We start from the raw sequence: 16,445 nt of genomic DNA, 5'->3' as shown, positions 1-16,445 counted from the left end.
ACTTTTCCAGATTGAAGAGTGTGTGGTGTGCTCGTTTAGCAAGGCTGGAGTGCTGTTCAAACCATGTGGCCATATGGTAGCTTGCGAGTGTTGTGCCCCTCTCATGAAGAAATGTGTTCAATGTAGAGCTCAAATTGACAAAATGGTGCCATACTCTTTCTGTTGTGGTGGACCAGGTAAGCTGGTTTTTGTTAATCTGTTTTTATGATTAAAATATTGTGTTAAAAAAACACAAAGAGAAAAATGAAGAACCCAAGACATAACCTATAAACTTGAGTGTTGATAGGAAATGACATTCGGTAATATGGCAAGGCAGAATATCCGAAAGGATCTCTCTGCCGATAAAAGCCATTAGAGTAAATAATGATTAAAATATTGAAAGAAAGACAAACAATGTCCTCCTTCAATTTCTGACGGTAAATGACATGAACATTATGACAATTCTCTTTATTAGGCGGGGTTGCGACTTAAGATCATAACATGAGTTATGTTGTCTTATATGTTTTAATTTTCCTCCTGTCTCTCACTACACTAAAATGAATGAAATACATGAAAATTTCATAAGTGACTTCCCAAATATCTGAAAAAAAGTTAATACTGAAAATTGATTATTCTTCTCCAGTTTAATCAATTTTCACAATTAGTCTAGTTTAGTCTAATTGAAACACAAGATGATTTGATACTTAAGAATGACATGGCCGGGACATACATAACCGAATCGAGCCCGCGCCGCGGCACGACCGAGTGTCGGACATACTACGGCGAGTGAGAAAACAAATGCTTTCAAACGTATAGGGACACATACTACCGCACCGTGTCCGCACCGTCTCCGTGTTTGTTGCCCGAGCCGTGCCCGCGCCGTCACCGACTAGTTCAGTTTACTTTTTGACGGTGACGGTGCGGGCTCGTTTAACATAGAGAGTGAAAAACTTATTGAAGAGATACGGAATTTCCGATTTAGTATGATCAAAGTGATGAGAAATATGGTTGAACGGAAAAATAAGTTAAACCAAAAGTAAAATTATAACCAAATAATAAGTCAAGCCAAAGGTATTATAGACATATAATAAATAATAAAATAAACGACAAAAGGTTAAAAAGGAACCTGTCATTGTCTCAAATTTAAAACTAATTACGTTAGATACATAAGGCAGAAGATAACAACTATTTTATTACTGATATATATTTCCGATACATAACTGATTGTGGTATTGTTATGCACCGAAATATATACCAGAACTATGATTCTCATCTTCTGTGTCTACAGGTAATCAGTTTAAAAATGAAAAATATAAATTTAAATCGGATGTAAGAAGATTCTGATAGTGTTATATTATTAACAATAGTTTAGCACATTCAGAAATCATCACAGTAGCACTACAGAACTGAGACACGGCTGTCGCACGGATACGTGTGTTCTCCTACCACCATCACCGTGTCACGGACGTAGCTCGGCCGTACCTCGGCACGGGCTCGGTGCGGTTATATGTGTCCCGGCTTTTATACGTCGAAACATGTGTCAATAGGGGGAAAAAGGTACTAAATGTCCCATTTTACAAGTTATTGAGTAGCCCTACAAGATACTTCACGCAATATGTGTTATATTTTATTAAAATAACATAATATTTCTTATTTCTTATTTATTTATTTACCATTCACTAGAATTTACAAAATAACACTTATCAACTAATATACATTGGTATATATATTATATAATATATTATCATTTTAATTCTCATCCTCATAATTTTGTACTTTCAGCAATGTTTGATTCATTATTTGTGTAGGCCTATAAATGCTTCAAGTCTTTCAATATTCTATACTGTTGATACTTTATGTAATTGAGTTTGAGACAAATCTATCTATATAAATAAAAATCGAGCCTCAAATTTTTGACATTCAATATCGTTTTATGTGTGCACCGAATTTGATGATCTTTTCTTAGTTGTGTTCGTTATGTTCAGGACCAGGTTTATGGCCTATCAAATTTATAATCCGACTTCAGGACACTTTCCTACGGTCCTTTAAAGTTTACATGTAATCCTTATTGGGGAAGATTTGAGAGCTGGCCACACAGAAATAAAAATTAGCTGTTATAATCATTGCGTCATGCAAAAGCCGTCGGTAGATAGTAGACAAGAGTGTGTGCTGCTCCTTAGCCGCCCAGGTATTTTATTCTAAACGCCCCGTCTAAAAACAAAATTACTGTTCTATGTCTAACCATCCAGCAGTGCGGCCTCAGGTTAAAGACATTGCTTTGTTTCAAATAATAGTGCTGTCTTCGGTGTTTGGAATCAATTGATTTTTAGTACATTTTTTGCAGTTGGAAAATTATCTTTATAAATAAAATCCATTAAAATTAATAATTAGAATAATATGAATAATAGCAGGACCTCCTATATACTATTTAGGAAGACCTGATAATAGCATCTAAAGTTACCAGCTGTTCACTAAGCTAAACAATGGTGTTTTCATCATATGCATAATAATTCAATAATAATTGATTAGAGTAAATGAAAGCGTTTGGTTCTTTTTGATAGCAGGTTTGAAGTTTAGTAGGTCTAGATATTGGTATGGAAAATATTCTTGGACAGTGCTTCTTGAAAGTTGCAAAATGCCTCATCGCGCCTCCTCAGGTGTGCATCCAGCTAATGCTTGTCATGAAATGCATTAACTATTTGGCGGAACGAAGTTCGCCGGGCCAGCTAGTATTTCATAAAAAGTATTGCATTGTCATTTCTGTAGTGATTTCTATCTACTCTGCATTTATTTTATTCAATTATTAACGTTCTTACTTGACATATCATTGCAGGAAATATTTCTGAGGTGCAGCATGATAACGTGAATCTGCAGGTAGTCGAAGAGGTGCCAGCTCCCCCTGCGCCTGCGCCTGCGCCTGCTCAAATCGGTCAGTTGCAAAAATAGTTATCAAAACTTCAATTAAATATTGAACATAATAAACAATAAAACATTAGCTACCGTTATTTCGAAATCTCCTAAGCTCATTTCAAATTCAATTTTTGACAATTTCATCTCTACTGGGAAATAATGCATAAAACTAGAGAAAAGTATTCTCACCTAATTAAATATTATGAAACGATCATTTATAAAATAATGAATGGCTCCCAGGAAAAACGTTACAAGCGCCATTTCACAATTTTTAAAAGAACTAAAAAAACGTTACAAAGTTAATTTTTTCACAGAATGTATATTATAGGTCCTGTGACCTATTATAATTTTTTTGTGTAGTTGAGAAGTTATGTTGTAGTAATTATTCATATTAAATAACAATACTAAGAAATTGTCAAAAACCACAGATTTATTGATACTTAGAAAGACCTGTTTCGGTTGTAAAACCATTGTCAATCTCTGATAAACTAAAACTAAATACAAGAGAAGCTGCATAACACTAAACTAAAGCTAAATACAAGAGCATACTGCTCTTGTATTTAATTTAGTTTATCAGAGATTGGCAATGGTGTAACAACCAAAACCGGTCCTTTCTAAGTATCAATAAATCTGTGGTTTTGACATTTCTAGTATTGTTATTTAATATGAATATTACTACTTGTATTTAGTTTTAGTATTAGTTATTAGTTTTTTTAGTTTTAGTATTTAGTTCTTGTATTTAGTTTTAGTTTATCAGAGATTGACAATGGTGTAACAACCGAAACCAGTCCTTTCTAAGTATCAATAAATCTGTGGTTTTTGACAATTTCTTAGTATTGTTATTCAATATTATAAAATTGATCAATAGATGTCACTACATGATGGGCAAGAACACAAGGAACGTTTTTTCGATAAAAAAATCGAGTACTCAAATTTTGGCGCTTGTAACGTTTTTCCGGGGAGCCATTGAATTAATAAACGTTATCCAAAATTTTATATGATACCTAGATGAATTTATGATACTGTAAAATATTTCTCGAAATACCTATTCCATTTGTCAGATTTTACAGTCATTTGTGAAAATACTTTGTTATAATATGAGTGTGAATACTATATTAGGTAAAAATATTGTTATATTATGTATTTATTATTTATTTATTCATTATTATTATTTTCACAAGAGATGACTGACCGGGAGAGGAAAAACTCAGGATACTCCTTGTGTTATTTCTCTCCCAAATATAGATTACATTTTGAAAGTTCGAAGTAGGGTTATGATTTCACTCTTATTATTATCATACTCATAATAAACTGTGTGACTATTTTGTGTAAATACTTTGTGATACCTATCCATAATGAAAACTCTAGGTTGTTGTCAAAATACCACTTATTTATTTTAAAAAATCACAAACATATTTCAACACCAAGCTTTCAACAACAAATTGAAAGTTTTCAATTTCTCATACTGAAGATGACACCATTGGTGATGTAACATGTTTGTGATTATTTTTTAATAAATAAGTGATATTTTGACAACAACCTAGAGTTTTCAAATAATTTGTTTTATACATATACAAGTAAGATTTGATTTTACAGTGTTGAGGTATTTTTCTTGTTTCCGGCTATTTTTCTTTCGACTAATGATTTGTGTTAAATTTTCATTATGTTCTCTTATTGGTCTCAACTTCAATCTTTACAGCGCTCATGAATGGTCACATTTTTCATGGACTCAGCAATAGATAAGTGAAAAAACACTCACATTCTTTGGTGTGGCGACGACCGTTTCGTGCTGGTGTTGCACATTCTCAAGCCAAACAGAAACTCTGAATTGGAACTGAGTTTCTGTTGGGTTGAGAATGTGCAACACCAGCTCGAAACGGTCGTCGCCACACCAAAGAATGTGAGAGTTTTTTTTCACTTAAAAGTTATATGAAAATACAATAGTAATAATATTAGTAAAAACAATATGGATAACCAATAACGGATAAAGAAGTTTTGAAAACTTTCTGTTCTGTATCATGTTTCTGTCACCTCGCATCTGACATATCATACCAACTCTTATTTTTACAATTAAGAATCTTACTTATATTAATATAAGCTATTAATTCATTTCCATTTCAGAAGAGTGAAATCATGACCTTATTTCAAACTTTCAAAATGTAATCTAAATTTGGGAGAGAAATAGTACTTTCCTTAGTTTTTCTCTCCCGGTCAGTCCTGTCTTGTAAAAATAATAAATAAATGATAATAATTCGTTTATATTAGACTGTATGCTTATACATTGAATAAAGAATTTGAATTTATGAGACAATAAATTTAATAAATTTAGGTTTGTAACAGCTGTGTGTATATTTTTGGCATCAAAATTTTCTGAAATAACTTAATTTATTCAAAGTGCGGTGATATTAAGTGTAAAATTTGATTATAATTTGGTATTTTAATCTAAATTCAAAATTTCTAGCTAATATATATTCTTGGACGGAACTTTGAACTTTTAATTTCCTCAGTAAGAACATAACCTATTTTTTCGGACATTTCATTATTTATCAAAATTTGGGAACAGAATAGTCTTGGGCTATGCCTGTTGTTCTTTCCCGATCATATTCATATGATTTGTAATTATATCAACGAATAAATAAATAAATAATTGTGAATGTTTTCAGTTGCAGCAGAACCGGTGGGCCCGCTGATGAATAATGGTAGTCGAGATAGCACATCCAGCTCTGACATACAGAAACTGCAGCAACAGCTTCAAGATATTAAGGAACAGGTAAATTTCGGATGAGTTATTACATATTTTCTCCTTCGACATTATGTTTGATATGTATAATCAATGATCATATGTGTAATCAATTTGTATATGTATCTAGACAGTGCCTTTGGGATGCCCTCAGTGAAGCAGGTATGTCACCTTAACTTAACAAAAGAATTAAAAGCCTGTACAGTAATGTTAGAGGGGTTGTGAGAAAAGAAGATCCTGCATCTAGAGTAATTAAAATAGATAAGGGTGTCAAACAAGGAGACAGTCTAAGCCCACTTCTATTCATAGTACTGATGGATCAAATAATAAAAATGTGCAAGAGAAGAACAACACGAAGCTAGATTGGAAATCGTAACCTCCGCCCAGTATACGTTCAAGCACTGATCTATGCAGACGATATCTTGCTAAATAGCTAACACTCAACGAGATCTACAAAATGCTGTTACAGAATGGTGTAGTGCGATAAGAGATAAGGGAATGGTTGTCAACATTGAGGAGTGTAAAGTGATGATAGTATCAAAGAATCAGGAGAATATGGAGTTGGATATAACATGGGATGGTAAAATATTGGAAAGGGTGAACAACTATGAATATCTTTGGGACATTAATTTCTGCAGATGGGAAATTTGAGATAAACAATAGAGCAAGGAAAGCCAAACAGCTTAGCAGAACCATCCTGGGTAAACGAGAAATAAGCTAGGGAACTAAAATAAAAATATATTAGTCAATATTCAAGCCAGTCCTACTCTAGGGAACAGAATGCCTTACAATGATAGTAAAGCACAAGAGTAGAATTACCTCCTCAGAAATGAGATACCTAAGGAGGGTGGTTGGTAAAACCAAAAGAGACAGAGTGAGAAATAATATGATCAGAGAAACATTAGAACAGGAGGAACTGATTACCACTGTTCAGCGAAAAACCCTTGGATGGTATGGCCATGTAGCTCGGATGAGTGATGAACGAAAGGCAAGGCTGGTTATGGAGGCAAGACCGGAAGGAAAACGAGGCAGGGGACGACCACCACTGCAATGCAATCAGTATGTAGAGAGTATAGCTGCTGCAAGAGGAAAGACAATGAATGAAATGAAGAGAATGGCACAGGATCGTATAAAGTTTAGAGAATGGTTGAAGGAACCCGACGCTTAACGGCAAAAGGGTATGGAAAAGAAGAAGAAGAAGAAGAAGAAGAAGAAAGAAAAAAAAGAAGAAGAATGAGGAGAAGAAGAAGAAGAGAAGAAGAAAAAAAGAAGAAGAATGAGGAGAAGAAGAAGAAATGGAAGAAGAAGAAGTATAATCAAACAAACAAAAACATTTTATGTGTTGCAATATCTGTGTTCAATCGGTATCATTAAAGGAACTGAGCTATGAAGAAGATTGTAGTGTTCAGTAGATTCAGGTCTCTCTAATAATTCAATGTATTGTATTTTTTCATATTTCTTTTATTTCATGCATTCCACTCAGTCACTAATTCAGTCATGAATCATGAATAATGTGAAATATCTGTTCTATTTTTGGTTTTGAAGCATCCGAATTTGAAAATTTACTTTGTGAACATATTTATAAGGATTGAAAATTTTGTAAAGTAAACTACAAGACTTAACCTACGGACTAAGACTACGGACTAAAAATGTAACCCTATCTAAATTTGGGAGAGGAATAGCACAAGGCTACCTTATTTTTTCTCTCCCTATCATTTTGATGATGTACTTATTGTATGAATGAATAAAAAAAAAATAGTTGAACCCAATAGGGGCGTAGATTAGAAACATACAAAATGATCAAAAATCACTTCTTTTATATGAGCTACTTTATTCAAATTAATAAAAGCAATATAACAACTTGTAGTACCCTTCATTAAAAACTTTATAATATTTTAATGACTAGTTTGACCATAGGTCATTTTCAAGTTCTTGAAAAGAACTTGAAATAGATATAAAGAAAATAAAAATATCAGTAGGTACCCTTTTTTTGAAATATTTTATCACAACATGAAAATGGCATAAATGTCCGAAACATGTTGTGATAAAATATTTCAAAAAAAGGGTACTGAGATTTTTATTTTCTTTATATTTATATTACAAGTAGCCCTATACTGAAAAGAGATAAACTTGAAATAGGTTATTTTCATAAGTTCTTGAAAATGACCAATAATCGAAACTAGTCGTTAAAATATTTTAAAGTTTTTAATAAATGGTTCTACAAGTTGTTATATTGTTTTTATTAAAATGATCAAATCATTAAGAAATTGAGTGCTGTTAAATTTTCAACTGCTATTATTGAAGCAATATTAAACCATGGAGTTCATCCCCTTATCAAAGTATTGTACTACATTAGAGTATGTGTACATTTTCGGGCCATATTTTCTTAGGAGCCTCAGTTTTATCTATGAACTGTTATCAACTGACTCTATCATTCTCCTTATGATCTAACTGATTCTATAATACTGGGTCTCCTTATAATTTTACTTGTGAACAAATTAATATGGTATTGTGGTTTTATTCTATCATAAATTATTCAAAATGTTTTGTTTTACAGTAACAGCATAGCACTCATTAATCAGTATTATAACAGTAATGTTATACCTACTATAATAATTTAACTATAATTTGCTAACTAGAAGGAAATACTCATAGTAAATCATACTATGAGTATTTCTTTCTTTTACTACTAGTGTCATACTGTATATCTTATTATACAGAGTGTTTCCAAACTCCCTACCAATATTCTAGGGCATTGTTCCTGGGTACGAAACATATCCGAATATAATTTGCAAGCTATCCGAAAGTCTTTAGTTATACCATAGAGAAACGATAGCATAAGTAGATATCCCATGGTATATGGCGTTTATGTCGCAACTTTTACTGTTATCCCAAGCCGATAGTTCACGTAGTTCTTTCCTATGCAGCTGTGTGACGCTGATAGTCTCTCAAATTGTGCCGTTTATACACTCTCACCCCAACAAAACAGTAAAAATTGACAATAATCGACAGTAATAGGCTTGAGATAACAGTAAAAGTTGCGACATAAATTCCCTATACCGTGGGATATCTACTTATGCTATTGTTTCTCTATGGTTATACACACTACCGCAATTTTGTTTTTTTTTCACTTACTATTTTTTTATTTATTATTATTATTATTATTATTATTATTATTAGCCGTCAAGCTCCCAGATGGAAGACGCTGAGCAAATTTGGTTCATTTTTTGTTTTTCTTGTTCTTTTTATCAATCCACAGTTTTCATTTTCAGTGAGAACTCCGCTTTCCTTGCTTCACTCCATTTTGTTCCCACTCTTGGCACAGTCATCTCTGGTTTAACTTCCCATTTTTCAACCTTTTCTCTGAAACTGTTCCTGTTGTATATTTCATCATTGTTAATGTTAGCAAGTATTAAGTCCTTCTTGACGTTTTTCATCCATGCACCTCCATTACTAAGGGTTGCTACATATGTTACTATTCTTTTTGTAAGTCTGTGATCTGGAAGCCTCATTATGTGACCATAAAATTTAAGGCGCCTTTTCCTGATGTCTGCTTCTATGTTAGAGTATTCTTCAACTTTGGCTGTTTTCTGTAGTCTATAACCATCTTCGGTCTTTCTTGGTCCAAGTATTTTTCTAATTATCTTCCTTTCTTCTTTTTTCAAATTTTCAGTATCTGTTTTTCTGCTAAGTGTTAGGGTCTCGCTGGCATACAACATTGTTGGCTTGATTACTGCGTTATAATGTTTGATTTTGGTATTGATAGACATACATCTCTTATTATAAATATATTGCACTAGCCCTAGGCCTTTACGAGCTTTCTGTATCCTTTCATTTTGTGCATGTTTTCTGATATAATTTCCCCAAGATATTTAAAGTATGGTACCTTCTTAATTGTTCCATATTTTGTTTGTAATTAGTAACTTCTATATTGGATGTTGTGAAAACAGTTTTTCAAATGATATTTGTAAGCCTACTTGTTCAGCACATTCTTTTAAAATTTCTATTTATTATATAAAATATTATTTTATTTCTTATAAAATTTTTTTATTTATTATTATTAAACGAAAAACCAAATTAAATGCTGTAATTCATCCGAAGTCTTCTGCTACTGCAAATATTGACAACAGGGTAAACAGCTGGATGGAAATTCGATGAGCGTTACTATTCAAAAATTATTTGTTAGCCTGGGCTGACAAATCAGAAGTCTTCGGGGTAAATTAAGCATTTAATTTGGTGTTTCGTTTAATAATAATAATAAATTCATTAGCATTTGAATAATTGCAATATCTCAGTAATTTCCATCTGCACTATTTTTTTTCTTAACTATGGACATGAACATATGGAAATGAAACTTTGCACAATCATTTATGACAACAAGCTATTTCAATCAATATTTGTTATTCAAGAAATGACATTTTAAACGGCCGCCATTTTGTTTTATGAATTTGAAAAATTGTCATAATTTTTTTTCAGCTCTGTCTTGTCATGAATGATTGTGCAAATTTTCATGTCCTATAGTGAGGTCCACGTTATAATGGCATTGTAGGAAGATAGGAGAAAAGGGTTGCCAGATCCCAGCCTTGCCACCCAAACAGCTCATACTGGTACATCTGATCAATTTTACTGTTCATTATTGTTGAAAATAGTTAATCATATTTTATTTGTCAAGAAAATATATTTTCAAAGATGTAATAATAAATTTTCATGATTGAGATTAAATATTTTGTCAATTAGTTGAATTTCTACAATGCTGTTAAACGACGTGGCATCATCGCAATGCGTGAAAGAGATAGCGCCATCTGCTTTGTTGAACGATAGACAAGGATAGCAACACCATTGCAATATTGCAAATCACACACTACCATTATAACGTGGACCTCACTATAGAATTTTGGTAGGGTGTTTGGAAACACTCTGTATATGAATATTTCCTATTTGTTGACTACTAGTGTTATACTACATAATACGAGTGTTATTCTCTAATGCTAACTACATTGTGATCAATAACCAATTGTATTTGCAGACAATGTGTCCAGTGTGCCTTGATCGACTGAAGAATATGATATTCCTGTGTGGCCATGGCACGTGTCAGATGTGTGGCGACCGCATGTCCGAGTGCCCCATCTGTCGCAAGCCAGTCGAGAGAAGGATACTGCTCTATTGAACTTGATACGGGTAGGTACTATATACTATCCTTGGTATAGACATGGAAAAGGGAGTGGGTTTGCAATTTGAATCTTAGCTCTGATTTTTTTAATATTGTTTGGATACGTAAGAAAAGTCCATAACCAATTTTTCCAAGCAAAATTTCCTTGTGCTGGATCCAGAGTGGCCCAAAAACGAAATGAAAATGGAAAATTTGAAAAATGAATAACAAACTCCCAGTGAATGGTGTACAAAAATCACTATAATTCTGTTTTCGGTTCATTTTCCAGTTTTCAGCTATTTCTGCCAAATCCAGTCATCAGGCAGAAAATTTCACTTCCGCCTTTTTTCTAGATTATGAAATTCTGAATAAAATGAAATCATTCAGAACTCACTATCTTTAATAATAACAGAGTTTCAATCTTTCAAAAATGAGTAAAATTTTAAGAAAAAATCAATTTAGATTACCTATTGCCAGTTTTTAATCAACTATATCCTCCGATTGTCATTATTCAAGTGGGGAACGCGACTAGGTGTCACCCCGACTACTTGTCCCCTTTTAAAACCGGTTTTTAGGGAACAAGTTGACGTGAGCCATCCCCGTCTACTGGTCTCCTTTCTAAGGAGGTGACAACTAGGTGACAACCTTGTCGCGAGGGTGCGAGGTGTCAAGTGTTCGTTCACGGTCATGACTGGTTGGCACTTTTGGTCCAGTAGGTGTCAAGTAGTCGGGGAAACAACTTGACGGCAATGGTATATTTTTACGAGGGAACAAGTAGTCGCCTATGGCCAAAATGACCAGGTGTCAAGTAGTCGGGGTGACACCTAGACGGCGACCCTTCAAATGCATAGTTCAAAATCCCACTGGGCGTAATTTTGTGCTCTACAACCTGAGACCAGGTACAGTGCTCTATCTCATATAGAATTCCAGGTACATCTGATAACAATGCTCTATGTATTTTGAGAAACACCTAATTTTTAGCCTCAACCATCACTAACTTCATTGTCCTCACATTGAGATTTCGCACAATGATACAAGTTCATAAGATCATGTTCTATGAGAATTTGTATTTAGCAATATCTTACAATTGCCTTCTTACTCGTCTCCCTGTTGTCAATATTCAATCTTTAGAGAGGTTGATATCATATCAATTTGTAATTATTTCAACTTTTTTATTATTATTATAAATAATTATTAAATATCATTTATATATATTAAAAAAATAAATAATAATATTTCAACTAATAGATCGATTTTTATTTCAGGAATGTGAATTATTCCTCCGCAGGTAACTGACGATTGAAGGCTCTTCTTGGCATCTTCCACGATCTACTTTCTTACCGAATGTAGAAGTTTTTATTTTGTAGAAATCATTATTATTAAGGCTTGAGTTTCCTTATTAAGTGACTAATCTATTTCGTAATTTTTTGTTTCTTAGTTGTTCCTTATGGATCCGCCAAGCTAAACACTGGTGTTTTCATTTTAAATGAGAAAGAAAAAAAACTGGTGTTTTCGTTTGTAATTTTAGAATATAAGTTTAGAATTTAGTTAATGTCTATCATTGCAAGTGAAATTCTATAACTGATAATATGAATTGTAGTATCATTGATATTAAGCGATAAGTCTACCTAATTTTGTTATCTCTTTAATAATTAAATATCTAATAATATAGGCCTAGACAAATTTATAAATTCTAAAAAATAAGATCATATTCTAGTATGAATAGACATTATAGGAAGCTATGTGATCCAAAAATAAAAAAAATTGTTCGAACACCATTAAATACTGTATATTTATTAATACTGTATAATTTAAGACTCCATAAACTGAATAGAATTCAGTTGACTCAAATTTTTAATTTTAGTAGGCTAACATTTATATTCATTATGATTATTTTCAATTTATAATATTTGGTCATATTTTGTATTGTAGTGAAGGTGATGTGGTGTATAAAACGACTTGAAATATTGTTAAAATCTATTTAAACATTTTTGAGAAATCAGTCCACTAGATATTGTTAGTTACTAGATATTGATAATGGTGTAGCAATTTCAAGTCATATAAATTCAATATCGTGTAATTGTATAATGGAATGAGGAGATATTAAGCGATAATAAGAGCCGTTGGTTAATTTCATGACACCTTTAGCTACACGTCATTGCGATACACTTCAAATTGACTGATTCGCTGTCTGTTAATTCATGTGGCCGCAGTAGGCCTACATTCATTCATAGATGTTACGTTCGCAAACGTCTATTGCGGTGTAAGCTATATAATATCTCATTATGAATGTACGAATGAAAGAATGAGTAAAAAAGTTTTATTCTCAAAAAGAAACATGTTACAAGCATTTGAAATGTTAACTTTACATTAATTGGAGGTATTTTATATCTCATTATAAAATAAGATAGGATAACTATTAGATCAAGACAGTGAATCTAATGCTGGCCATAGGTTTACATTAATTGGAGGTATTTTATATCTCATTATAAGATAAGATAGGATAACTATTAGATCAACACAGTGAATCTAATGTTGGCCAAAAAATCAAAAAATGTAGTCTGAAAAACTCAAACCAATAAATTATTATCCTATTGAATATGAATTCCTGTTTTAAATCTAAATTTAATGTGTTATGATACTTATCATATTGAATTTGAACTCTGTGTGTCATAAACTTGGAAGCTCTTACCAAAACCTGATTTTGTAATTGACATAACATGTATTTTTATCACAAAGATATAGGCTTACAGAGTGTTTGTATTTTGTATAATATATAAGTGATTATAGATTATAATTATTTTCGCTTCCAAATTTGAATTTAATAGAGTTAATTATATGTTTAAATATTTGAAAAATAATACATTGCTGAAATACGAATCAAAGCAATAAGTATAAATTTTGAAACAATTCAATCAACTGCACAATGTTTATCTTTGTTTTGTTGAAACTTCCATCATAGATTATCTTTATATATCGCCCAAATATATTCCGTTATTGAGCTAATATTATATTGGAATTTAATATACCGGTAAACCGGGGTGACTGTCCCAATGTTGGGGAGTTGAGATTTTAAACCGCTTGCAATCAATACTTAAGTTGCAACATAAATCTCTTGCAATATTTTTTATTGTGTTCTGCAATGTTTGTAGAGTATTTTTCATTATAAAAGGTTAGTATTTATTTCCGCTCTAACAAAGATATATTTTTTGAAATTAAGAGACAATGTCAACCATCAGGGGTTGGGGTGACTTTGAAAAATAAATTGCAAAAAGTTAATTTTTAAGAGTTAGACAAAGTGGAACCAACTGTTAACCTTTCAAATTAATAATTACATTGAAATCAAATGAAATACACTTTAAAAAAATCACAAATTTGTCTTTAAAAAAGTAGTTTGGTTTCTGCTGCCTAAAGATCTCTTTTAGCGTCGAGGCATGTTGGCTCCAGCTGCAGAATCAGCTAAAAATGAATATTAAGATCGTAAATTAATCTCAAGGAAGGTGAATATTTTTTTATTAGGTAGAATACATTATATTTATCATATTTTGAATTGTATTTGCTTTATATCCTGCATAATATCACAGTTTTTATACTGTGACAAAGGCACCCCAATTTTAACCTTAAAGTGACCTCGTTGTATTTAACTAGTAACAGAACCCTTACCATTTGAACTATGGATATTATAGATATACCAATTGAAAGATGATAAAAAGGCTAAAATAATATGCACTAAGCGATATCATAAGTATTTTAGAAATAAGTTTTCTAATACGAAGTTTTCCGACAACGAAATCACAAGATGAAGCAGTAGCACAGCGTGCAATTATTAAAAACTGCCTGAACAGGAATAGTCGCTACCCAACGGAGTTAGTTTATCAGGAATTCCATGTATTAGATATCAGACAGATTTATATTAAAGTTGTAGTAATTTTCATCTGGCATAATAAAAATACAATTTTCATTTTATCAAACCACATTTACAATACTAGACACCAAAATAACATTGGCATTGTGCAGCCACGCCTGCTAAATAATTGTACCAGGACTAACAGCCACTATCTATGTCACATTCTGTACAGGAATATCCCAAACCATCTGAAGCAAATGGAAAATGTTGTCAGCATTAGCACCTTTAAATGCTACCTTAAAAGGTGGCTGTTTGAAATTGGTAGGGACGCCGCATCGCGGCTCATCCAATCTGCCTATATCCATTGAACATCACCCCTGGTTGTGAATGTTCGTCTGGATATGCAGGACCCTGTATGTCTCTTAAAATTATTCAGTTCATACTACATTTTTTTCTTTTTTTCAGTACCATATATATATTTTTTTTAACTACAGAAATTTGGGTTCAACAACATTAAGTTCTCTCCACATCCTCTAAAGATGCTTTTTTATTTACTCTACTTTACTTATTCTATTGTTTTTGTTGTTTTTTTTTATTTTAAATCTTCAACTGTCAGGTTGTTATAATGCAGTTCACGGTGCTCATTCCCCACACCCAGACTTGTTGTCTTTGTGGGGAATATTCACTATTTACATAATGTTTCTGCTGCTGTATTACTTTTTTTGTGAATAAAGATCATTTGAATTTGAAGTTTAGTTTTATGTCGATAATTCAACTAATATATCAAGATTCGACAAGATATCGATTGTAGAACCTCGATAATGATCAGGGCTACGGGTATCAATTTTAAGCATCGATTTCGGATAATAGAGTTTGGAGATAAACTGATTTGTATATTTTTCCGCGAGGTGGGACAAAGTCACCCCGTTGTAGACAAAGTAACCTGGTCGACGGTACCTAATCCAATGAATTTTAGTCTGATTTCTTGGATCTTCATCATTGAAACTTATTTGTACGGATTAGAATTTTAGACTATTTATTTACTAAAGTGAATAGTCGAAATTCTACAATAATATATATTACCCTGGTTTACTTTTTTTCAAATAGCAGCCAGGGTCATATATCGTTGTGCGACACCTATAGTCCATGAAATTGATTCAATCTACAAAATTGTTATTCTCAGAAACAACTGAAAATGCTAAGTATCCATCCATTTAGTCTGAAATGCTAGTTCCAAACAAACGTTTGGTGTAATTTATTCTGGAAAAAATAATTTCAGGATTAGGCCTATACTTGATATTTTTGAATTTGGTGAAATTTTTTATGAAAAACTTAATTCAGAGTAATACTTGATTTTTCTGAAATTGGTAAACAAATTGTCATAAATTATATCATGAGCCAAACTGAAATTTGTAATACTCTATAGTCTATATAAACTCTTTATTTGCAAGACCATATAGCAAATAATAATAATAATAATATCGTGTGACCTGGCTGGCTCAGGTCTGGTGTCAGAGTAAACAGTATAGCAAATAATAGTCATATATTGATCACTTTTAAGTTGTTCAAAAGTGATTATTAACAAGCAGTTCGTAATGGAAACAGATATTGAAGAGTAATATATTGAATCAAACTGATTAGAAATAATTATAAATAAATTGTGCTGTATTTTGATTATTTCAATACCTATTTATTTGAAATTCATTCATTCAAAACTATTCTACTAAACTCTCTAAATAATGCATTTCAAATAAAACTATAATGTTAATAGTTTCAATATTAATCATAATTATATTTCATGATTATTCAATGGCTCATTA

The 16,445-nt window shown here is 32.1% G+C and overlaps 1 protein-coding gene across 1 annotated transcript in view; it reads left to right on the top strand.

Moving 5' to 3' along the window:
* LOC111048198 (E3 ubiquitin-protein ligase MIB1) overlaps positions 1 to 15,378 on the top strand; it is a 28,155-nt gene extending 12,777 nt beyond the window's left edge. Inside the window, exons 5-9 of the mRNA XM_039425348.1 lie at positions 11 to 176; positions 2,813 to 2,908; positions 5,553 to 5,659; positions 10,656 to 10,807; positions 12,044 to 15,378. Coding sequence (XP_039281282.1) covers positions 11 to 176; positions 2,813 to 2,908; positions 5,553 to 5,659; positions 10,656 to 10,796 — 510 coding nt within the window. The 3' untranslated portion in view covers positions 10,797 to 10,807; positions 12,044 to 15,378. The remainder of the gene's footprint in view (positions 1 to 10; positions 177 to 2,812; positions 2,909 to 5,552; positions 5,660 to 10,655; positions 10,808 to 12,043) is intronic.
* Positions 15,379 to 16,445: the final 1,067 nt, after the last annotated feature.

The sequence above is a fragment of the Nilaparvata lugens genome, chromosome 3 (assembly GCF_014356525.2).
Source record: "Nilaparvata lugens isolate BPH chromosome 3, ASM1435652v1, whole genome shotgun sequence".
Lineage (NCBI taxonomy): Eukaryota > Metazoa > Arthropoda > Insecta > Hemiptera > Delphacidae > Nilaparvata > Nilaparvata lugens.
Note: the sequence above shows the minus strand (reverse complement) of the source record. Positions and strands in the feature narration are given on the sequence as shown.